Consider the following 25,085-nt stretch of genomic DNA (forward strand, 5'->3'; position numbering starts at 1 on the left):
ACAGGCAGCGAAATCTCAGACATATGCTGAAGGAACTTCTTCACTGACACTGCTCCTAGGGCAATGGAAACTAAAGAGAAAATAAACAAATGGGACTACATCAAAATAAAAAGCTTTTGCACAGCAAAAGAAACCATCAACAAAACAACAAGAAAGACCACTACATGGGAGAACATATTTGCCAATGTTATCACTGATAAGGGTTTAATCTCCAACATTTACAGGGAACTCATATAACTTAACAAAAGGAAGATAAACAATCCAGTCAAGAAATGGGCAAAGGACCTAAATAGAAACTTTTCAAAAGAAGACAGAAGGAAGGCCAAGAAACATATGAAAACATGCTCAAAGTCACTAATTATCCTGAGAGATGCAAATCAAAATGACAATGCGGTACCATCTCACACCTGTCAGAATAGCTATCATCAACAAACCAATACACGACAAATGTTGGCGAGGATGCAGAGAAAAAGGAACCCTCGTGCACTGCTGGTGGGAATGCAGACTGGTGCAGCCACTGTGGAGAACAGTATGGAGTTTCCTCAAAAAACTAAAAATGGAACTCCCATTTGACCCAGTAATCCCACTTTTAGGAATATATCCCAAGAAGATAGAAACAGCAATCAGAAAGGATATATGCACCCCTATGTTCACAGCAGCACAATTTACAATAGCTAAGATTTGGAAACAGCCTAAGTGCCCATCAGCAGATGAGTGGATTAAAAAACAGTGGTACATCTACACAATGGAATACTATGCTGCACTAAAAAAGAAGGAATTCCTACCATTTGCAACAACATGGATGGAACTGGAGAGCATTATGCTAAGTGAAATAAGTCAGTCAGAGAAAGATAAATATCACATGATCTCACTCATCTATGGGTAATAATGAACAATATAAATTGATGAACAAAAGCAGATCCAGAGACAGGGAAGCATTGATCAGACTGTCAAACCTCAGAGGGAAAGTAGGGGAGGGTGGGGGTAAGGGGGAGAGATCAACCAAAGGACTTGTATGCATGCATATAAGCCTAACCAGTGGACACAGACAACAGGGGGGTGAGGGCCTGAGTGTGTGTGTGTGTGGGGGGGGAGGGTTGGGAAGGTAATGGGGGGATGAGGACAAATATGTAATACCTCAATCAATAAAGAAATTAAAATGAAAATATATATATATAAAATATCCTTGGGTGAGGATTAACAACAAAAAAAATTAGCAAACTGAATTAAATAATGTATCAAAAGGATTATGGACCATCACCAAGTACCTAGGAATGCAAGGTTGATTTAATAGTTGAGAATTAATTAATGTAATACCGTAATCTATAATAATAAAAGCCTAAGCGACGATTGCAACCAAATGGATGACCAAACAGGCTGTGTGGGGCGACCAGGCTGGCAGGGGGGTTAGTGAGGGGCGACCAAACAACTGAGCAGCAAGCTGTGTGGGGCGGCCAGTTTGGGGTGACCAGGTCAGCAGGAAGGGGCAGTGAGGGGCAACCAGGCCAGCAGGGGGGCAGTTGGGGGCAACCAGGCTGGCGGGGGGGGGGGCAGTAAGGGGCGACCAGGCTGGTGGGGTGCAGTTAGGGCAACCAGGCTGGCAGGGGGGGGAAGTTGGGGGTGACCAGGCCAGTAGGGGAGGCAGTTAGGGGCGATCAGGCCGGCAGGCAAGTGAGCAGTTAGGAGCCCATGGTACCGGATTGTGAGAGGGATGTCCGACTGCCGGTTTAGGCCCGATCCCCAGGATCGGGCCTAAATCGGCAGTTGGACATACCCCAAGGGGTTCCGGATTGGAGAGGGTGCAGGCTGGGCTGAGGGGACCCCGCCCCCCCCATGCACAAATTTCATGCACCGGGCCTCTACTCTATAATAATAAAAGCATAGTATGCTAATTAGACTGGACATCCTTCCGGACATCCTTCCTCCAGACAAAGCCGCAGGGGGCGGGGGCCATAGCAGAGGCAGCAGAGGCTCCCAGGCCATGGTGGCGATGGGGGGAAAGGGGAACGGGGCCAAGGCCCTTGCACAGATTTCATGCATCGGGCCTCTAATAATAGGATAAAAGACAAAACCACACAATCATTTAAACAGATGCAGAAAAAGCATGTAACAAAATCCAACAACCATTCCTGGTGTAAATTCTCAACAAACTAGGGATAAAAGGGAAGTTCCTTACCTGATTACAAAAACCTGTTGCTAACATCATACTTAATGATGAAAGATGGAATGTTTGTCTCTAAAATGGGAAAAATGCAGATATTTGCTCGCATCACTTCTAATCAACCTTGTACTGAGATTCTGGTCAGTCAAAAATTTTTTTTAAGTCATCCAGGTTGGAAAGAAGTAAAAATCATCTCTATCCTCAGTGACATTATCCTCTATGTAAAAAAACCCAAGGAGTCCCCTGCCTTCCGCCCAAAACTGCTATAATTAAAAAACGAATACAGCATGGCAACTGGATACAGGATCAATATTTTAAAAATCAATTGTATTTCTATATTCTAGCAATAAACAATCTAAAATTAAGAAAAAATTTCATTCACAAGAGCATAAAAAATAATACTTAAGTCTAACAAAGAAGTGAAATATTTATACACTGAAAATTATCAAATATTGCTGAGAGAAATTAAAGAAGATTTAAAGACTCATGTTCATAGGTTGAAAGACTCAATATTGGTAGGATGGTAGTTCTCCCCAGATTGTTGTACAGATTCAATGCCATCCCTATAAAAATGCCAGCAGTCGATGTGGAAATTGATAAGTTGATCCTAAACTTTATATGGAAATTCAATATCATCAGTCCTTAGGGAAATGCCAATTAAACCTCAGTGAGATGATTCTGCATATCCACCAGAATGGCTATAATTTAAAAAGACAGGCCTTCTGAAGTTTGAGTGAGTAGCTGGAGAAAGTGGACCCCTCAGGCATTGCAGATTGGAATGTAAAATAGAAATTTAAACTGTGAAAACTATTCTTAAAATTTGAACTTACTGCCCTGGCTGGTATGCTCAGGGGTTAGAGCATTGGCCTGTGCACTGAAGGGTCTCAGGTTTGATTCCCGGTCAAGGGCACATACCTGGGTTGCAGGATCCATCCTCAGCCCCAAGGGGGCATGTGCAGGGAGGTAATCAATGTATCTCTCTCACATCAATGTTTCTCTCTCTCTCCCTCCCTCCCTCCCTCCCTCCCTCTCTCTCTAAAAATCAATGGGAAAAAATATCTTCACAAAAATTTTTTTTTAAAATTTTCCACCCTGGCTGGTGTGGCTCAGGTGGTTGGAGCATTGCCCCATGCACCAAAAGGTGGTGGGTTTGTTTCTTGGTCCCGGGACACACCCAGGTTGCAGGTTTGATCCCCAGTCACCCAGTCAGGGCCCATATGTAAGGCAACTGATCAATGTTTATCTCTCACCTCTCTCTCTCTCTCTCTCTCTCTCTCTCTCTCTCTCTCTTCCTTTCTAAAATCAATTTTTTAAAAGAACTTACCATATGACAAAGTAATTCCACTACTAGGTACTTATCCAGGAGAAATATAAGAGGTATACCAAAATGTAGCATTGTACATAATAGATGAAAAGTGGAAATTATCTAAATACTTATAAATTGGTAAATAAAGAAAATGGGATATAGTCATACAGTAGAATAGTATTCAGCAGTAAAAAGGTGATTCTGTGTGGCCCCTGCTTCTTCCTACTCTCTTACAAATTGGAGTCTCCCTGGATTGACAGCAAGCGAGGAGTGACCTACTGGCTTCCGGTAGGAACCTTCATGTGGAAAATGCCCCAGACACAGAAAGTATTTTCAATGACTATTGTTGGGTGTCACAAAACACGACAAATATCCACTGTGTTCTCTTTAGGACCCCATCTAGGGTCACAAACTTGGGGCTCTGACCCAGGACACTGAAATTTCCAGGGCTGAAGAAAAGGGATGGGACAAGCATCCCAATGTCAAAGGCAGGCAATGCTTTGTATGTAGACCTGCCCTCTTCCCCAAATGCACAAAAGCAAGCTTTGTGCCCTGGCCCCCAGCAGTAACATTTCTAGGCACAGCTCTGCCACTTCCCTTTCCACTCCAGCCTCCTGGACCCCCTTGCCTCCTCTTACTTGGCATTCTGAGCTCCCCAGTCAGGTCTCCAATCTGTCCTGCCTACCACTACAGTCTCATTGTCCTCAAGGTCAGTTCACCCTTGTCACTTCTAGCACACACACAAAATAAAATAAAATAAAATAAAATAAAATAAAATAAAATAAAATAAAATAAAATAAAATAAAATAAAATAAAATAAAATAATTCCAGTGGCCACTTACTTATTGTCTGTATCACCCAAAATCTTCAGCTTGATTTTTCGAAGCCAGTAGATCACTCCTCGCTTGCTGTCAATCCAGGGAGACTCCAATTTGTAAGAGAGTAGGAAGAAGCAGGGGCCACACAGAATCACCTTTTTACTGCTGATAGTATTCTACTGTATGACTATATCCCATTTTCTTTATTTACCAATTTATAAGTATTTGAATAATTTCCACTTTTCATCTATTATGTACAATGCTACATTTTGGTATACCTCTTATATTTCTCCTGGATAAGTACTTAGTAGTGGAATTACTTTGTCATATAGTAAGTTCAATTTTTAAAAAAATATATTTTATTGATTTTTTACAGAGAGGAAGGGAGAGGGGTAGTTAGAAACATCAATGAGAGAGAAACATCAATCAGCTGCCTCTTGCACACCTCCTACTGGGGATGTGCCTGCAACCAAGGTACATGCCCCTGACTGGAATTGAACCTGGGACCCTTCAGTCCACAGGCCAACTCTCTATCCACTGAGCCAAACCAGTTAGGGCAGTAAGTTCAATTTTTAAAAAATTGATTTTAGAGAAGAAGAGAGAGACAGAGAGAGACAGAGAGAGAGAGAGAGAGAGAGAGAGAGAGAGAGAGAGAGAGAGAGAGAGAGAGAGAGAGAGAGAGAGAGAGAGAGAGAGAGAGAGAGAGAGAGAGGTGAGAGATAAACATTGATCAGTTGCCTTACATATGGGCCCTGACTGGGTGACTGGGGATCAAACCTGCAACCTGGGTGTGTCCCGGGACCAAGAAACAAACCTGCCACCTTTTGGTGCATGGGGCAATGCTCCAACCACCTGAGCCACACCAGCCAGGGTGGTAAGGTTAAAAAAAAATTTCCTTTCTTGCATGTTTTCCATTAGGGTGGGTCAAAAGGAAAACTCCTGGGAGAGTCAGAGGGCAGATAGGAAGCAGCAGCCATTTGGGACTCAAACACATTTCAGCTGATCTGCTGAATCATCTTATTGGCATGAAGCAGCAACTAGGCCTACAACTTCTCTCCTTTCCCCTGGATCCTCCTTCAGCTCCTTTAACACAACAGCCAGGTGTTTGTGCTCAGCTGTGACATAGGGCCCTCGCTTCTGCAGAACAGCCTTGACACCAAGGTCAGAGGTGATAACTGACACAGCTTTCAAGTTCATCCTTGCTCATGCTCGTGGGTTCCAGCCTTCTCTTGATCTCCCCCACTTTACATTCATCATCCCTTCCTGACTACCTACACAGTGGACTTCAAGTGTCAGCATTAGACATGGAGACAATAGCCTTACAGAGACTGCTTAACCAGCTCTCACAACTGTGCAAGGCCAACTCCCTGGAATGGTGGATGATGGATGGATGGATGGATGGATGGATGGATGGATGGATGGATAGATGGATGGATGGATGGATGGATGGATGGGTGGATGGATGGATGGATAGATAGATCTCCTATTGGTTCTGCTTCTCTACCAGGTATACATTTGTCCCCATCTCTATTCTACAGGTGTCCTCTTCTTTCAACACCCAATTTCTCCATGAAGCTGCCCCAGGACCTAGAGCTAAGAGTGACCCTCACACATACACGCAGAGAAAAAGTTGTGCAGCCCACGCAGGCTATTTGAGATCCCTAGAGCACTGGGCTAATTTTGCCTCATCTCTTAGATATTTCTGCCCATGTCATTTTCCCTCTATTAACTACTGGTCCCTCCAAGGGCAGGGACTATGTGTCATACATTTTTAGGTCCCTCAGAGTATTTTCGACTGGCCTAGGGCTCTGTGCAATGAACTAAATTGAATGGGACTAAAAACTCAAGGGAAAAGGAGGGTTGGTAGGATGATAAGGACTTCAAAATAAACTACTTTTAAAAAACATTACCACTTGCCTGCCTGGTGAATGCATGTCCACATGTCAGCCTCGGGATTCCTCTTCTTTCCAGCCACAGCCAGGGACATCGGCTTTCCAGCAAGGAAACACAGAACGAAAAGAATGTGAGAGCGCACACCTCCCTCCCCCAATTATTTACTAGTTCATGCAATTTGGTGTGTAATGATGTCTATCGATGAGAAGTGGGAAAAATCACCTGCAATATGATTTTTTTTTTTTTTTTGCTACCAAGGCTCTTTTACAAGGAGCCCTGAATGATATAATTTAATGAGTAGAACTATTACTCCAACTACTGTCTGCAAGGTAGTAATATGGATCAGAGACCATTTTCAATATGTAAAAATGTCTAACAGTAATGTTTGGATAAAGAAAAAAAGCATTCTACTGCTAAAAGATTAAATTTTTTTCTTTTAGCAGGGACTATTTTCATCCAGGTTGGTAATACACATTACTCCCAAGCTCATTATAAACCCTATATGTTATTCAATTACTTTAATAAAAGGAGAAATTACTCGATAACTTCTTAATAAATATATGTAATTTGTTAGGGAAATTGTTTTAACACCTCGTGTCCCTTCAATTGAAGTAATTGAGGAGACTCTAAAAGGATAAAAAGGTTCAACCACTATACTAGATATTAATACATATTAGAATAGATATTAAAAACTGAGTCTTCAAAATATTAAAAATTCACTCCTTTATTGTGTATAGTATAAATCTAAAATCAAATAATGCAATGAATTAAAGGAAACAATGTCAACAAAGAGGAAATATAACAAAAGAAATAGTTTCTGATAGTATTACAGGTTTATACTATGAATTTCAATTTTAATTCAAATCAAGTTGAATAAAAAAAATGAGTCATTTTCACCTGACTTGAAAAAAATTGCAGAGAATCAAGCTTTTGTTCTGTAATTTTCCATTTGTCTCATTGGAAATTTTTTATTTTTATTTTTTTGTTCTGTTAGCTGTGTGCTCTATTGATTAATTCAATCCAATGCCAAGGAAGGCAGGAATCGAGATGCTGGCAGATGTTGCTGCTTCTAACAGAATATATAAGAGAAGAGCCAACTGGTTCCTATGTTGTGGTTTCAATTAGAGCTCAGAATGAATAAACTCATCCCAGAGAATTCAGGATTCCACTGGCCCTGAGGAAACTCATAAGATGAATCATTTCTGTTTTATTCCCAAATAAACATAGAGTTTAAAGTTCAGACAGGAGTCAAGTAAGCACAGTTTCTCACTAACCACGCTTCTGTGCCAGCCTCTCCCTTCCAGGTGGATGCCCCTCAGTGCTGCAGGACAGATGCTGCGACCCCAGCAGCGGAGTCGGGGAGAGACCCAGGCAAGAGCACAGGCAGGCAGGCTGGGACATAAAGGTGGAGAGAGTGTCGAATGGCGCGTGGTGGATTACTGGGGCTCCGGTCATATTTAGAACTTACTGGGACTTGGTAAGGGATAATTATGCAGTTTTAAAAATTAGAATGATGAAGATCATGTCGCAACGTGGAAAATGCTTATGATATGTTAGGTAGAAACAATCAGGATTGAAACTTTAGAAACCTATGATTTTAACTATATAAAAAGTATGCCTGTAGTCCTAGCTGGTTTGGCTCAGTGGATAGAGTGTCAGCCTGCGGACTGAAGGGTCCCAGATTCGATTCCAGTCAAGGGCACAAGCTTGGGTTGTGGGCTCGGTCCCCAATGCGGGGCAGGCAGGAGGCAGCTGATTCTCTCTCATCATGGATGTTTCTATCTCTCTCTCTCTCTCCATTCCTCTCTGAAATCAATAAAAATACATTTTTAAGAAGTGTGCCTATAAATAAAAGGTTGAAAGAAAATGCAATACAGTAATAACAATGGTTATGTTAATGTAGGGAAATTATGCATGATTTTTAAAATATGTATGTCTGGTCTTCAGTAGATACTAACCAATTTCTTCTGTTTTTCTGTTTCTGCTACCTAACATGTTTTAAAATTGTATGATTGTAAATTAATCATCTTTAAAGCTAAATTTTCTTCTTTTTAAAGCCTGTATCCAGTATATGTGTATTTATATTTTTTCATTTATATGTAAAACAATAGTGAAAGAATACAATTAACTTTTAAAAAAATTCTCACCCAAGGATTTGTTCATTGATTTTAGAGAGAAAAGGGGGTGGGAGGAGAGCGAGAGAGTGTGAGTGAGAGAAAGAGAGAGAGAGAGAGAGAAACATTGATGTGAAAGAGAAACATCAATCAGTTGCCTCTCGTATGCACCCTTACAAGGAATTGAACCTGCAACCTTTTGACATACGGAATGGTGCTCCAACCAACTGAGCCATCTGGCCAGGGCCAATTTTAACTTTTAAAATATGGCAAAATAAAATAAAATATAGGTATTTTATTTCTTTCATTAAATTTTACTTAAATATTAAATAGCAAATAATATAATGTATTTAATAACACAATACCTAGCAGGGATCTTACACACTTAGGCCTTTGATATATATTGGTTGAATAGATTTGAAATCACTCATTCATTTGTTCATTTATTAAACAAACATTTATTGAAGACCTACTTCACCCCCATAAAATGAGTATTTTTGCTGACTTAGGAAGGGACCAAATGATTTTCTAAGTTATAAAATATAATTGTGTACTTAAAGGTGCAAAAAACATGTGTACAGTTTATCAAATTGTGGTAAAATGGCCCTAGCTGGTTTCTCAGTGGTTAGAGCATCTGCCCATGAACAGAAGGGCTGTAGGTTCGATTCTGGTCAAGGGCATATACCTCCATTGCAGGCTCAATCCCAGCCCTGGTCTCTCTCTCCCTCCCTCCCCTCTACTCTCTCTAAAAATTAACAGGAAAAATATCCTCGGGTGAGGATTAACAACAACAAAAAAGTTGTAAAATGAATCCCCTTGTAACCAACCTTCCCACCCAGGTAGAGAAGTAGAACATCGCCAGTGCCCCAGAGCTATAACACTTCTGGCCCGATCCTAACCTCTGCCTGTGCCCCAGCGGTCACCAGGACAGAGGCCAGGGAGCCGGCAGCTCAGGAAGCTCCAGGGCCCTTGCTTTTGTGGGCTCTTCGCAGCACATTCACTTTTCTTCGTAAAATTTGCAGAAGTCAACTGTTAGGGTGGCCGAAGGAGGAATGCACGAGGCCCAAAGTGGTAAAGGTTTAAAAATTTGTTAGGTCATCTGGGGACCACATGGGCTGAGGCCCCAAATGGCGCCAGCACCCATGGATGAGGAGTCGGAGGTTTTAAAGGACTCTAGGTGGGCTTTTTCGGTGGGGGACTCTCTGGGGGTCCGGATCCTGGGAAAGTCCGGAGGGGAAGGATAATGGTCTTAGTAGATGGAATGTGGTCTAAGCGAAAGGGAATGTCGGTTGAGAAGTGGCCTAAAGGTCAGTTCCCAGGGGAGGGGGTATCCATTCAATTATTTGATCAGACCTAACATAAACATTTCCCCACATTCAGTTAAGACCTCTTTGTACTTTCAGTTAAGACCTCTTTGTACTCATTCATGTCCCATTCTTTGTCTTAAATAGGCTTCCCCCCCAAATTGTATTAGCTTCAGGGCCCACAAAATCTAGATCTGCCCCTAGACCCACTGTCATGACCATGAGGCATTCTTTGCTTCCAGATGGATTACACAATGTGAAACTGTCCATTTCCCATTTTAAAATGTTCCAGTATTTCCATGAGCTCCGACCCTTGGCTGCTCGGGGAGCTGCTTAGAGAGAATGGACTGGCTTTTCACAGCAGCACGGTATATGGTTTGGGGTTTGTTTCACAGAAATGGACCACTCGAGCTGGGGACAGGCCTCTGCTTGGCTTTCTCTTCTTTATGAGACAGACAGGGACCCACAGAGGGGAGCGAGGCCAGTCAGTCATCTCCCGAACTCGTGCCTCCAAGGCAGAGTCGCTAACAGAAGGCTAGCTTGTTAGACACAGAATATTTACAACAAATTTGAATCGTCTGCCACCATTTAAGAGTCAAAAGATTTCACGCAAAACATTGGCTTTCTGACTTCCTCTGAGCATGTGGAAGATGTGACCACTCTGGCCCCCATTCCCTGAGGGCCGAGGGCCGGGCACTGACTGGGTGGAGCTGAGGAGCAGCTGCTTGCTGAGGCCACGCCTCCTCCCTGAACCGCCATTCCCTCACTTAGGGGTGTTATCTGAGTGTTTGGTCCCTTTAGGCATTTGGGAACCGGCTCTAACCTAGTATCTTGTGTTAGTACAAAATGGTCTCTTCGGTGATTTTGAAAAATTAAATTTAAAGCCAGCAAGGAACAGGCTCTCCCAAATACTACAAGATGCCTTTCTTGCCTATAGTTCCTGAGCTCTTTACAAAGCTGCGTGTAAGGAACCTCCCCAAATGGAATTAAGTGATCTAAGTGTACACACGAATAAAATTAGAAATGTGCAAAGGTTCCTCTCAAGTGACATAACTTCCCACTTAGAAGCAGTAGGAAGCACTAGGTCTAACTCTGTCGTTCCTGAATTTTTGTGTGAATCAAAATCTCACCTGGAGACCTGAAAACAGATTGCTGAGCCCATCCCCAGAGTTTTTTCCGGCTCAGTAGGTGTAGAGTGGAGCTGAGAGTGTGCATTTGTAAGAGGTTCCCAGCTGCTGCCCCTACTGCGGGCCCTGGAGCACTCCTTGAGAATCCCTGATGCGTGCCACTCAAAATGTGGTCCCCAGGCTAGATGCCCGGGAGCTGGCCAGGAATGGAGACTCTCGGGCCCTCTTTAGACCAGTGGAATCAGGATCTGCAGGTGGTTTGCAGGAATGTTACATGTTGAGATGCACTGGTCTAACTTGTCCATTACAAAACCTTCCTGGTTAAAGAAAAAAAACACCAAAAAACACAAACCCTTAGGCCATTTGATAAATATACAGAATACCAGGCCTTTCCCTTAGAAATTCTTTAGAAATCTATTTTTCCAACCATTCCAGGTGATTCTTATCATCAGGAAAGTTTAGGCTAAGGATAGTATTAACCTTTTGCACTCAGATGTCGAGTGTGACTCGACACGGTTAGCATTAGAATAAAGGAATCGAGAAAAAAGCAAGCGAGTGCAAAGGGTTAATAAATCTAAAGAAAGAATCATATATATAAAAGCCTAAGCAACCTGAACATCCGGAACGACCGGTGGCTATGATGCACACTGACCACCAGGGGCCAGACGCTCAATGCAGGAGCAGCCCTCTGGTGGTTAGTGTGCTCCCACAGCCAACCTCCCTAGGCCGGCTGACCTCCCATGGTTCCTCCTCCTGGCCAGCAGGCCCCAATCACCTGATGGGGGCCAGGACCCAGGCTGGGACAGGGAACCGGGGGTGGGTGGTGGCGGACATGGCCCCTTTCCCATGGGGGCCGAGGGCCGGCTCCCTCCTTGGGGCCAGCGGCCAACCTCCCATATCCCGTCCCTCCCCCCAGCTGGCAGGCCCTGATTGGCCCACCACCCACCTGCCATAGTGGCGGTGTGGTAGTGAGGGAAGGAGGAGGGGGGGAGGTGGAGAACCCTGCGGTGGCGGGGTGCTGATGATGGTGGCACCGGCATCTGGCGTCCATTCCTTCCACGCCTGGCCCGGCGACCATCGCCTCCTCTCTGGCCTGGACCTGATTGGCCTGGCCCCGATCGGCTCTGATCACCAGCCAGACCTAGGGACTTCACCCGTGCATGAATTTCATGCACCAGGCCTCTAGTATGTTAATAAAATGAGATGAGCAAATGAAACATAAAAAACTGGGAAATTCCAGAGGAGAAAATTGGTAGCATGTCTTCAACCATGTGGGGCTCTATAGCTGCTGGTATGCATTCCTTTTGTGGAGAGAGACACATTAAATCATCAGATCCTCTAACAAGCACCAAGCTCCTTTTATCTGGGTCCCTTCTCCTCAAGAAAACTTGTCATTATAATTTGGCTTCCATGTGCTTTTAAAACCAGGAGAAACATACCAGTCAAATCAATACTCTACGTATTCTGATGTGAGTGACAAGTACATTTCTCACTGGGAATCAAGAAATCAAGGTGTTGACATATTTTTCTGTAGGTTCTATTAGTGTCTTCAAGAGATCAAAACACCTTTGTTTTAATAACAAAATTGAATTGGTAGGCATGTGTTTATCTTATTTTATTTGAGGAAAGGACAAATAAAGTAGATTTCACTATGTTGTTTTTAACTTTTTTAATATACATTCATTTAAGCAAGTCGGATTTTTTTTAAAGGAAAATTACATTAGCAAATAATAGAAGTGTGTAAAATATACAAGAAATGAAACATCTAAAAAATAGTGGATGAGGAAACTATCTTTAAATGAATAAATTCCTCAGTGTTGCCCTGTCTGGTGTGGCTCAGTTGGTTGGGTGTCATCCCAAGCACTGAGGGGTCCGTTCCATTCCCAGTGGCGTGTGCTCGGGAGGCAGCTAGTTGATGTTTCTCTCTCCCTCTCCCTTCATCTCTCTTTAAAATCAATTTAAAAACATATTTAAAAAACTCATTGTTTTTACTAGTGAAACATCAAGCTTTAGTTAAGTCACATTTTCCTCCTTCACCTGTCTCCACTATTCTCCAGGAGGAGGGTGACATTTTACCCTTCTGCTTAAAAGAACTGCACCATCAGAGTCCACCTACTATACATTTTTTCCAGACATCAGGTATGTCCGACATCCTTTCGCAAATTCCAAATCTCTGAGAGTTGCACTCATTGCCTGTCCATCCACCACTCAATCCCACAATTTTCATCTGAGAGATTAGCAAACTCCCTGTCAGTGTGGAAGCATGGTATTTCTGTTAAGGTTTCAAGTGAATAATCTTATTCTAGAAAAGAAGCAATCAGAGGACCCGTTTGTCTGGAGGATGTTTGTCGGGAGGAGTGCTCCACCCAAGAAAGGTGGTGTCTGTGGTGTGGGGAATGACTCAGCAGAGGAGTCTCCTCAGCTCCCTCCACAGAGCTACAAATGCCAGTCTCTCCTCACTCAAGCCTACTCCTCTCCACTCTCCCTCCACCAAACCCAGGGGGAGTGGCTGAGAGTGAGACTTTGTGATTGGCCTTTTTAAGAGGGTGTCTGTGTCCCTAGCAGACTCCGGTCTGTGCTGGAGAACAGAATCCCCACTGATTTTCACAGCCAGATGTTATGTGGGTGTCTCTTCCTTTCTCTGGTGCTGTGGGCTAAGAAGCCTGGTTTGAGGTTGAGACCCCACCCTTCTCGGGGGAACTTTGCAGTTGGATCTCCCCCTAGAATCTCAGCAGCCACCTGTGGGAGTGGGGCTAGCCCTTTTCACGTCTTCGCCCTTCCTACCAGTCTCCATGTGGCCTTTTCTGTAAATCCTTGGTTACAAGACTTCTCTTCAGCTAGTCTTCAGTTGGCTGTTCAGGTTGACTGCTCTATATTTAAGTTGTAATTCTAGTTTGGTCCTGGGAGTTGGTGAGTGTAACCTACCTTTTAATATATATATTTTTATTTGGAACCATGGAAATGCATTATCTATTCAAAAATTAAATTAATACTTCTTTGAGAAGAGACTAACAATATTTACATGACCAAGGAACTAAAGACCTATGGCTTATTTTGCTATAATAAATCTTCAATAATTATTTGATGCCTTGTATTAATGTGAAATGACTCCAGGTGAAGGTGTGTGATGGGCCAGGCCTCTGAGAGCAGAAGGGAAGGTCCAGGGCCAGTGCTGCCCATCATGGAGGAGGCAGTCTGCGTACACTGGCACATCCAAAATGGGCGCTCCAAGTGGGGCCGGGTGGGCACTAGGGGAACAAACTTGGGCGGAATGCCAGTCTGAATTACAGTGAACATGAGCCTGCTTTCAGTAATAGAAGAAACCACATGTTCTTATGATAGAGGTGGTAATAATAAAGGATTAAGAAAAATTGAGAGAAGTCCCCAAGTTATCTTTTTGTTGTTTTTAGTGGTGTTTGTTTTGTTTTGGTGAGGAGGGAGTGAATTTGGAATGAGAATTATAATTATTTCTAATCTAATCAGAAGGGTGGCATGTATGAAGAATGATGTTAGCCACCTAGGAAGGAGGGAGGTACAGCAGGGCTGTGGCTTGGAGGTTTAAGAAGCAGTACTCACTGTACTTGCAACTCACTGTGAGAGACTGAGCCAGTTAGAGGCACCAAGGCATCCTGATTCCTGGGATCCAGAAGGTGAGAGACAAGTGTCTGGGTGACAGGGTAAGCACTAGTATCAGGACTGTTTTGCACCCCCTGCTCCAGAAGGAATGGTGTCCCAGGGTTATTCACAGGGAGGGGGCTGTGTGACTGAGAGCTGTGGGCCGGGCCCCCTGGGATGCCCTAAACACAGCCTGGTGGGGAGGTGCCTCTAATGCCCTCGGGGAGCAGTGAGTCATCAGTAGGAAGAAACCAGTGACCCAAGGTTCCCTGCTCTGGGCACGGAGCAAGCTTTTGGGCACATCCAACTCCTCCTCTCTCACCATGTCCCTCTTTCTGGGTGTCTTGAACTTTGATGTGAATATCTAGTGCTTTTTTGAGATCCTCTGATGAAAGGTGCAACAGAAAGGCAAAGCATTACTATTAACACTGTAAATATTTTAATGACCAGAGCAGAAGTGCCACAGAACATACACTGAGTGGCCAGATTATTATGATCTCTGAGCGCATAATAATCTGCCCACTCAGTGTATATCCTATATAATAAAAGGCTAATATGCAAATTGTCCCCTCGACCAGGAGTTCGACCAGCAGGCAGGCCGGCCAACTGCCCATGTCCCCTCCCCCTGGCCAGGCTGGCCGGACCCCACCCATGCACGAATTCATGCACCGGGCCTCTAATCCTATCTAATAATAGCGTACCATGTAAATTACCATCACTCCGCTACGCCCACGATTGGGCGGCGGAGGCTGGGGGACGGGACTCAGGGTGGCCTATCCGGCCATTGTGAGGCACGGATCCGCTGCCACTGAGCAGGGCTATCCTGCTGTTGAGAGGCGAAGGGGGCGGGACTCCTGCCCCCTGTGCCTCTCAAAGGCCAGATCTGGGCCACTGAGGGGGTCCCACCCTCTGCGCCTCTGAACAGCAGGGGAGACCCCCTCAGCGGCCGTGGACCATCAAAAGTGGGGGAGCGAGCTCTGGCCTCAGTCAGCGAGCCACGGAAACCCGGCAGAGGATGGAGAGCAGCGACGAGGAAGACATGGAGAAGCACCGCATCCACCTACGCCCCGTCACTCTGCGCACACGCTGCACCTCCTGCCCTGTGAAGTCCGGGTTAACCGGCCGCCCCTGTGGGGCGCTTTTTCACCCCGGCCATCCGTCAGGGTCCCGATGGACTCGAAGTGTCCTTTCGGGGCCGCAGTCTGAGGGGCGAGGAGGTGGAGGTGCCGCCTGGCCTGCTGGGATACGTGATGGTGATGGAAGAGCAGTCGGTGGGGAAGCAGGACTTTTCAGCGGGATCCGACAAGGAGGAGCAGGAGCTGGTGGAACCCCCGGAGGCGCTGGAGTGGGACTTCGACCGCTTTATTCCTGCCTCTGCCAGTTTCAGCCGCTTCACCCTGTGGGGCCTGGAGAGCATCCCTGGCCCGGATGCCAAAGTGCGTGCGGCCCTGACCTGGCCCAGCCTCGCGGAAGTGATCCATAAACAGGTGCCGCAGGACTGAGAACCAGCGCTTGAAACTGGAAGCCACCGATCCCTTCACCGGCTCTCCACTTTGGATCCACTGAGTCCACCACCCCAATAAATGAGCTCTTTCACAGCAAAAACAAAAACAAAAACAAAAAAAACAAAAGTGGGGGACCTGGGTGCCTGTCTGCTCTGGCACCAGGCCTTTCAGAAGCCTCCGCCGAGCCGGAGGCTTCTGAAAGGCCTGGTGCACAAGTGGACAGGCACCCAGCTCCACCGTGAAAAGCGAAAGCGTGTAGGGGACCCTGCACGTGCATGATTCAATCATGCACTGGGCCTCTAATATATATATATACACATACACTGAGTGGCCAGATTATTATGCGTTCAGAGATCATAATAATCCGGCCACTCAGTGTAGATGCATATTTCAACTTCCAATATTTCTAAAAGAACGAGTTAAGAATAGCAAGAGTGAGAAGAGAAGCTGATTGTGGAGGAAAAAAAGATGGTGAGTTCAACTAAGGAAGAGACCTCCCTGTTCTGGTCCCAGCAGAAGTGGTGATGCCCACCCACCCACACTGAAGCTGAAGCCAGACACCAGGGTCTTTGTTCCTATGCACACGTGTGACAACTGATGGGGCAGATGGAGCGAGTCCAGGCCCAGCCTTCATGCAAGAGGTGAGCTGCTTCCGGGCGTGCTGCTGTCCGTTAGTGCACAGGCCAGCCTGGGAGCAGTGTCCCAAAGGGCGGGGAAGATGGGGCTCCCCCTGACAATACCACCTGGGAGACACTGGAGCAGGCTAGAGCTGTGGAGGGAGCAGAGAGGGGACAGGGCGATGCATGTCCAAGCAGGGTGTTTCACGCCTGCCGGACCTGGAAATTTTGCTGGCAAGAGAAACCAGCTGGGCTAAATTAGAGCAGTTTCATAATTGCTCTCGAGCAATAACTGGAGTTAGAAATTAATAACTACCAGTTGAATATAAATGATGTTCCAGGCCCAGCGCTAAAGGCAACATCTACATTTTCTCATTTATTCTCCAAAACAACCCTATGTGGTCGTGCTGCCGGCCCATTTTACATGGAAAGTGTCTTGCCCAAGACACTACTATAAATAGCATGGTTAGGGTCTGAATGCAAACATTTTAACTTCAAAGTTGCTTGATTACAATGCTATGCGGCCTCCCCAATGATTAGAAAGCAACCATCAGGGCTCTTAAATTTTGTTGTTTTCTTGCTTATTATAGGCCTGAACACATTGCATCGAGAATGCTATTGTCAAAGATAAGGTAGCAAATTGCTTTCTTCCAACTATATGACTCTGGTTTTGATCCATGCCTACAATACAAATGGGTCTTATCCAAAAGAAGAGCTACTTCCCCCCGCCCCCCCCCCCCCCCGCATTGATTTTTAGAGAGAGTGGAAAAGAGCGGGAAAGACAGAGAAAAATATCAATGTGAGAGAAACACATTGATTGGTTGCCTCCTGCACACACTAGGACTAGGGCCCGGGCGTGCCCTTCACCGGAATCGAACCCAGGACCCTTCTCCCTGCAGCCAATGCTCTATCCACTGAGCAAAACTGGCTAGGGCAAAAGAAGAGCTACTTTTAAGTCAAGAAGATGTGTACCGAGGTCTATCTTCCCTACCGGACCGCAGCCCAGGCTTCAGTATTTGGTGCCTCTTTTGGACTCACTGTCTTGTCTTCTATTTTCCAATCTGTACTCCAGACTGTGGGCTGAAATAACTTTGAAAAACTTGTCGGAGAATCTCCAGGACTGCCAATTGCCTCCAGAATAAATCCTTTCCCTGCTGGGCAGCCACTCCCCAACCTCTCTCTGCCACACCACAGAGAGAGCTGCTGGCTCTCTCTGCGCCGGACACAGTGTGCTCTCAGGCCTTAGTTACTCGCCCTTGCCAGGCCCTCTTCCTGTAACGGCCTTGCCTTACCTCCTTTCTCCATCTGGCCAATGGTTGTCATGCAAAGCCCAGGCCCAGTATCATTGCTGCTCCCTCAGCTTCCTGACCCAAAGCAGGATTTATATTTCCCCTCACCTGTTCCACCATGGCCCCTAGTGCACAGGTGTATTATATTACTACCAATCCATTATAGGCCTTTTTCTGTGCAGCTGGATTCTGTTTCCATTCCTTAGGGTAAGGGCAAAACCTACTCCTTACCATCTTTGTTTCCAGAGGCTGTAGAACACAGCAAATGCTCTATCTTAGGAAGAAACAGAGGAAGTCACATACCAGGGAACTGCTGACCCAGCACACAACTGGCGATGAACGGATTCAGCCGGTAGGTGGGCAATTGGCCTAACTGGTTTCAAATTCCTTCTTACACATTATCACCTGTGAGCAACACAGTCACTTAATGAAATAAATACCTTAGAGTAGTGGTCGGCTGCCGAAAACCCAATCATTGTCACTAATAGAGAGATGTGAAACCTTAATTGCTCTGAAAGGTCGGAGCTAATCACTCATTGTTTAGTTGAGACATTGGTAGCTAAAGCAGCCTCCACCTGTTACTCTTATGTAAATTCTTGCTGATTGGCTATTATTAGAATTTCCTGCCTAAAAGATATGGGTGTATCTCATAACCTTAATAAAAGGGATAGCAAGGCCAAAGCAAGGCAGTAATCCTCCCCCTAGAGGTGGACTCCCGCCTGGCCCCCAATCTTCCCAAATTAATACTTTTCTAGTCTTTCATTTGCGTGCGGCCTTCTCCAGAACCGGAACCCTGAACCACGCGGGACGTGAAAGGGGTTCCCACAGTCGGCAAACTCATTAGTCAACAGAGCGGCAAACCGCGGCTCTTGAGCCGCATGTGGTTTGCGAGCCGCCGTTTGCCGATCACTGCCTTAGAGGACTCTACCTTGTTCCACTGAAGGATATGAAAGAGTGAAAAAGCAACTCGAAATTTCTACCAGAGCACCTCTGCTTTTCCCTCAATACAGTTTTGTTTGGACAGGAGAAAAGACTCTGTTGCTGAGACTATAGTTTAAAATGCAGCCCTAATCGGTTTGGCTCAGTGGATAGAGCGTCGGCCTTCGGACTGAAAGGTCCCAGGTTCGATTCCGGTCAAGGGCATGTACCATGGTTGCAGGCACATCCCCAGTAGGAGGTGTGCAGGAGGCAGCTGATCAATGTTTCTCTCTCATCAATGTTTCTAAATCTCTATCCCTTTCTCTTCCTCTCTGTATAAAAAAATCAATAAAATATATTAAAAAAAATAAAATGCACTGGTTTGGATGGCCTAGTCCTTACCTATCTCCCACCTACGTATCTGTAAGTACTTCTTCCTAACTAGTTTCCCAGCTGATAGTCTTTTCTTCCTCCATCCAACTTGCATATTGTGTATTTGAATTATAAAAGTTTACATGGAACATGTTAATTACAAAACAGAATGATAGATCCTCCCTTCCCCCAACTGATGGACGGAGTATGACGTAAACTCCACCTGCAGCACGGACATTCCTGAGCACCTAACCAGGCACCTTATATGGACTGTACATTGAACCACCAATCAGCACCTGCCAAATACCCTAAGCCCCCGATTCCTAAGTCCCTAATCATGTGCCTTACATGAAACCACCAATCAGCGTGTGCTGAGTACCCTAAGCCCCATCCCTTCGCTTTCCTCCCCTCAAAAGGCATGTTCACCCCGGCACGTGTGCTTTTTCTCCTTTGGAAGGCAGTCGGGCAGGGGTCTTCTCCTCCAATAAAGCCTGTGTCCTGGTTTTCTCCGGCCCCCTGTCTCATCTTTCACAGAATTGTATAATAAATCAAACCAACCAACCACCCAGTCCTTCAACTAAAACATTAATGGTAGCTTACATCTCCCTGCATCTACCTCACCAAGCTGAACCCTGTGCCTAATACCGGGAGCTAATCACCGTCTTCAACTTTGAACTTTTTATTCTATAATCATGCATTGCTTAACAACAGAGGCACATTCTGAGAAATGTGTCATTGATGATGTTGTCATTGTGCGAACATCATAGAGTGCACTTGCACCGACCTAGATGGTATTGCCTACTTCACACCTGGGCTGTATAGTCTAGGGCCTAGACTCTAGGCTCTAAACCCATGCATCATGTTACTCTACAAAACAACATGAGATCAAATCAAGCACAAGAGAAAATGATTCAATCAAGAGACTCCATGAAGAAAAGATGTCTGAGGCTGCTGCTGGTGTGACATGGCACACTTTTACAGTAAACTTTTATAAGTAGAAAGAGTACATTCTAAAACAACAATAAGAATATAGTAAATACATAAACCAGGAACAGTTGTTTATTAGTTTTATCAACTCTATGTACTGTATATAATTGCATGTGCTATACAGTTATGTGACTGGCAGTGCAGGTGTGTTTACACCAGCATCACCACAAACACGTGAGTAATGCGTTGACACTATGACAGCTGGGAGACAGCTCCACTATAATCTTACGGGACCACCATGTGTATGCAGTCTGCTGACTGCAATGTTGCTCTGCTGCCTGTGACTATATATGCATACACATATGTGTACACATACACACATGTTTATATATGTATCATTATATACTATGTGCTAGAATATATTATTAATATTTAACTTGGATACATTTAGAAAAAGTAATTTTACAGAAAGTGTGGCTAAGCGTAGAAAGCCTCACTGTGCTAAATACTTTTTTCATGCTTTCATTAGGAAAAAGATTTCTATTTTATTTCTTCATTTTTGTCTAGACCCTGTTTGTTGCTATTACTCATAGATATATGGCCCTCTGCATTTTCCCATTTCCACTGAAGTATTCATTGTTTGTTGAATGAGTTATTGCTGCATATGAGACTGTATTATATGTTGTGGAGAATACAAAGAAATGTAAAAGATGGTCTCTGCTTTAAGATGCCTATGATTTAATTGGGAAAATAAGACATAATTATGTCAAAATCTATGTGGGAAACATCAGGTTCAAAATTAATCTGTCTCCTGGCTGCCAAGGAAGCAATTCTGTTGTCAAGAAAGTGATGAGAAAGGTACCAAATACTAAAATTGGAAATGCTGAGTTCTCAGATAAATGTGATTACACAGCTTGGTTAGAATGTTCACTTTTCCAATGAGGCACCATGGAAGTCAGTACCCTGAGATGTGAGGGGGAGAAAATGGATGCCATCTGACTGGTGCAGAAAACAGGTATTGCAGGAGCCAGGTACCGAGTTCTGTGAGCAGCTATGATCAGGTAGCGTGTACAAAGGAAGGAGAACCCAGGGGGTAGTAGTTGGGGGGGAGGGTGGTGGAAGTCAGGGACTAGCAATGAAGAAGCAGGGATTCTCTGCTGAAAGTGAGCGAGCTGTGTTCTACATTTAGGAGCAGACCTGTCCAACTGGAGTGGGAGGTGCTTGGGGGGCGGTGGGCACTGTAAGGGAAAGGTGTGAAATTTAGGTTGGGCCCCACTGAAACTGGCCAGGAAGGGCAGGTTTGGATTTTATCTTGCAAGCAGTGGTCGCATTGAATTATTTGTTAGCGGGGAAGTTTAGCTGGCTACTAGAGCCCCTTTAAGAAACTGACATCATTTCACAAGGTTGAGCAGGTGCTACCCTATGACCTAACATCCCACTTTTATAAATGCACAAATGCACTGGTGCACTAAGACTGTGCATTGCTGCCCTGACCGGTTTGGCTCAGAGGATAGAGCAGGCGTCCTCAAACTATGGCCCGCGGGCCACATGCGGGTGTTCTTGCCATTTTGTTTTTTTACTTCAAAATAAGATATGTGCAGTGTGCATAGGAATTTGTTCATAGTTTTTTTTTTTTTTAACTATAGTCTGGCCCTCCAACTGTCTGAGGGACAGTGAACTGGCCCCCTGTTTAAAAAGTTTGAGGACCCCTGGGATAGAGCGTCGGGCTGTGGACTGAAAGGTCCCGGGTTCGATCCCAGTTGAGGGCATGTACCTTGGTTGCGGGCACATCCCCAGTAGGGGGTGTGCAGGAGGCAGCTGATCGATGTTTCTCTCTCATGGATGTTTCTAACTCTTTATCCCTCTCCCTTCCTCTCTGTAAAAAAATCAATAAAAATATATTTTAAAAAAATGTGCATTGCTACATTTCCCACAATGGCAAAGCACTGGAAACCATCTGAGTTGTTCAGCGGGAGAAGGGGTAAGGAATTGTGGTATGGTTCCCACTGGAATACTATGTAACAACAAAATAAACCGGCTAAGAGCATCAACAGGGGTGAATCTTGGAATCACAATACTGAGTGAAATAACATGTTCTAGGAGATACAGTATGGCGCTACTTTTACAGACTTCCATAAGCAGCAAAATCAACTATATGTATATACACTGAGTGGCCAAATTATTATGATCTCTGAACGCATAATAATCTGGACACTTAGTGTATATCCTATATAATAAAAGGCTCATATGCAAATTGTCCCCTCGACCAGGAATTCGACCAGCAGGCAGGCTGGCCAACGCCCATATCCCCTCCCCCTGCCCTCCCCCTGGCTAGGCTGGCCGGACCCCACCCATGCACGAATTCATGTGTGTGCGCGTGCACACACACACACACACACACACACACACACACACACTCTGAGTGGCCAGATTATTATGCGTTCAGAGATCATAATAATCTGGCCACTCAGTGTATATATATGTAGACTTCAATTTTGACTTAATTTATTCTACTTCTTTTTGTTTGTTTAATCCTCACCTAAGAATATTTTTCCCATTGATTTTTAGAGACAGTGGGAGGGAAGGGAAGAGACAGAGAGAGAAACATTGATGTGAGAGAGACACGTCGATTGGTTGCCTTCCGCACGCACCCCGACCGGGGCCAGGGAATTGAGCCTGCAACCGAGGTATGTGCCCTTGACTGGAATTGAACATGGGACCTTTCAGTCCATGGGCTAACGCTCTATCCACTGAGCCAAACCGGCTAGGGCAATTTCTTCTACTCTTTAAAGAATATACAGTAAACTATATTCTTAGAAAAGTAGTCAAGTGCTGCACAATGATGTTTTTGTCAAGGACTGCTTACATCTAGGACGGCGGTCCCACAAGGTTATAATGGAGCTGAAATGTTCCTATCGCCTAGTGACACAGCCATCGTAGCATCCTAGCGCAAAGGCTGCAAAACCCAACAGGGCTGTGGTTGCCACGGCAAACAGCTTTACGCTGGGTGTGGATGCGGGTGACACTGGGGAGCTTCTAGAGGTGTTCCTGAGGAATTAGCTAACGAGGAGTGCATAGCTGAAGAAGAGGCAAGAGAAGAAGAACCGGCAGAAGAAAAAAGAAGGCCCAACCCCCAAGGAACTTCTTAGTGAACGCTGTTAGCAGAAGCTTTTGCAGATTGCATCAAGCTCCTTAAAAAGTTTGAAAACACGGACCCCAACACTGAAAGGTTTTCATTAATAGGAATGTTCGTGATGCCTTATGTACTTGCAAGCAAATCGCTGATTAAAAAAAAAAAGAGAGAGAAACAAATGAAGTGAATGACCATGGACGTATTTCTGAGGAGCAGCCCCTCCTCAGGAGGAGCCTGGGGGTCCTTCCGGAGGTGCTCCAGAAGAAGGCACTGCCATCGCAGGTGACGGCTCCTGAAGTGGCCCAGCCCTGAAGACACGGCAGGGGGACCCGCGGCGGACGCGGAAGACACATCTTGATGACCCTGACCCTGTGTAGGTCTAGGCCAGTGGTCGGCAAACTCATTAGTCCACAGAGCCAGATATCAACAGGACAACGATTGAAATTTCTTTTGAGAGCCCAATTTTTTAAACTTCAACTTCTTCTAACGCCACTTCTTCAAAATAGACTCGCCCAGGCCATGGTATTTTGTGGAAGAGCCACACTCAAGGGGCCAAAGAGCCGCATGTGGCTCGCGAGCCGCAGTTTGCCGACCACGGGTCTAGGCTAACGTGTGTTTTTGTCTTAGTTTTTAACAAAAGGTTTAAAAAGTAAAAAAAAAAAAAAAAAAAACTTAAATAGAAAAAAGCTTATGGAATAAGGATGTAAAGAAACACTATTTTCGTACAGCTGTATAATGTGCTTGTGTTTCCCACTGTGTTACAGTTGCCTACAGTATTCCATACAGTGTTTGTTGTTAAGTGGTGCGAGACTGTATATATATTTGTACAACCTTAGTAGGTGCAATAAAGGCAAAAGCAGTCTAGCAGAAACTTTGCAATCACAAAGACAAGATCTAACACCCATGCCTGTAAACTCCCCAATAAACTCCCTAAGAAGGTGAAAACAAAACCTCGGTTGAGTTTAGCGCTAGCCACCTGTCCCTGAAATGTGTTACTGTCGTTTTTGTCATGAGTGTAACTGGGAAATAACCCACTGAGTTAAATGACCTTTTCTCCTCCACTCATTCTCTTCTGATAAAGTTGCGCCCGTCTTCCTAGAAGAGACCACACTGTATAAAATTTGAGGCAGAAGCAAGCCGTAATAGCTTCCAATAAAAAAGTATAATTCAATTTTATTAGTATGAAATACTTTCAGATAATTTATTATTTGTGATCAAAGTGTATGATTCTCAAATATGAAAGGGCTTTAACATAATCACAGAATCACTGAATAAAACTGCTGTTTCCAGACCCCGAGAAAAGCAGGAAGGCACTTGCTGTTTTGGTGTAGAGATACTGCACTTAAGATAATGTTTCGCCGGCCATCTCTTTGACGGGAGTGTCTTCTGCTTCCCTTGCGTCAGGTTCCTCTTACTCAAACTCGACTAAAGGAGCGTGTCGCTTGGCCTGAGCGCCTTCTTTGTAGAGCACTCTCTTGATGGTGCCGTCCTTCGGAGCCTTTATGGTGTGCTGCAGGGACACAAGACACCACAGGGAACGGCTGGGACACTCATGAGGACCAAGCACATGCCGAAGTCAGAGTGAAAAATGAAGCCAACTGCTCTGATGCTTTGTCGTCTATCAATGTTTCCCAGCCTTGCTCACGTCACAGAACAGAGAAAATAACATGTTCCTGGTGCGCCCGTGGGCTGACACCCCGGTAGCCCACCCAAGGTCACCAACTAGGAAGCTCCCCACCTTCACAGGAGAATCGCACCTGGGAAGCTTTTAAAAAGCGTTGGGCCCCTTTCTGGGAGATCCCAGTTTCAACGGGTGCAGGGAAGTTGTTTTGTTTTGTTTTTTTCTTAACATATTTTATTGATTTTTTACAGAGAGGAAGGGAGAGGGATAGAGAGTTAGAAACATCGATGAGAGAGAAACATCCACCAGCTACCTCCTGCACACTCCCTACTGGGGATGTGCCCGCAACCAAGGTACATGCCCTT

General features: G+C 44.9%; 1 protein-coding gene and 1 pseudogene across 2 annotated transcripts in view; one reads left to right on the plus strand and one right to left on the minus strand.

Annotated features, from left to right (window-relative positions):
* The first annotated feature begins 15,308 nt into the window (after window positions 1-15,308).
* LOC307094430 (ribonuclease H2 subunit C-like) lies at window positions 15,309-15,840 on the plus strand (annotated as a pseudogene). Its single transcript has one exon. The product of its transcript is annotated as a ribonuclease H2 subunit C-like (transcript).
* Window positions 15,841-24,252: 8,412 nt separating this feature from the next.
* The window catches only part of MCCC1 (methylcrotonyl-CoA carboxylase subunit 1), a 63,347-nt gene continuing 62,514 nt past the window's right edge, over window positions 24,253-25,085 (minus strand). The window contains exon 19 of the mRNA XM_079766767.1: window positions 24,253-24,609. Coding sequence (XP_079622893.1) covers window positions 24,511-24,609 — 99 coding nt within the window. The 3' untranslated portion in view covers window positions 24,253-24,510. The remainder of the gene's footprint in view (window positions 24,610-25,085) is intronic.

This window comes from Cnephaeus nilssonii (assembly GCF_951640355.1).
Source record: "Cnephaeus nilssonii genome assembly, chromosome: 3".
Lineage (NCBI taxonomy): Eukaryota > Metazoa > Chordata > Mammalia > Chiroptera > Vespertilionidae > Cnephaeus > Cnephaeus nilssonii.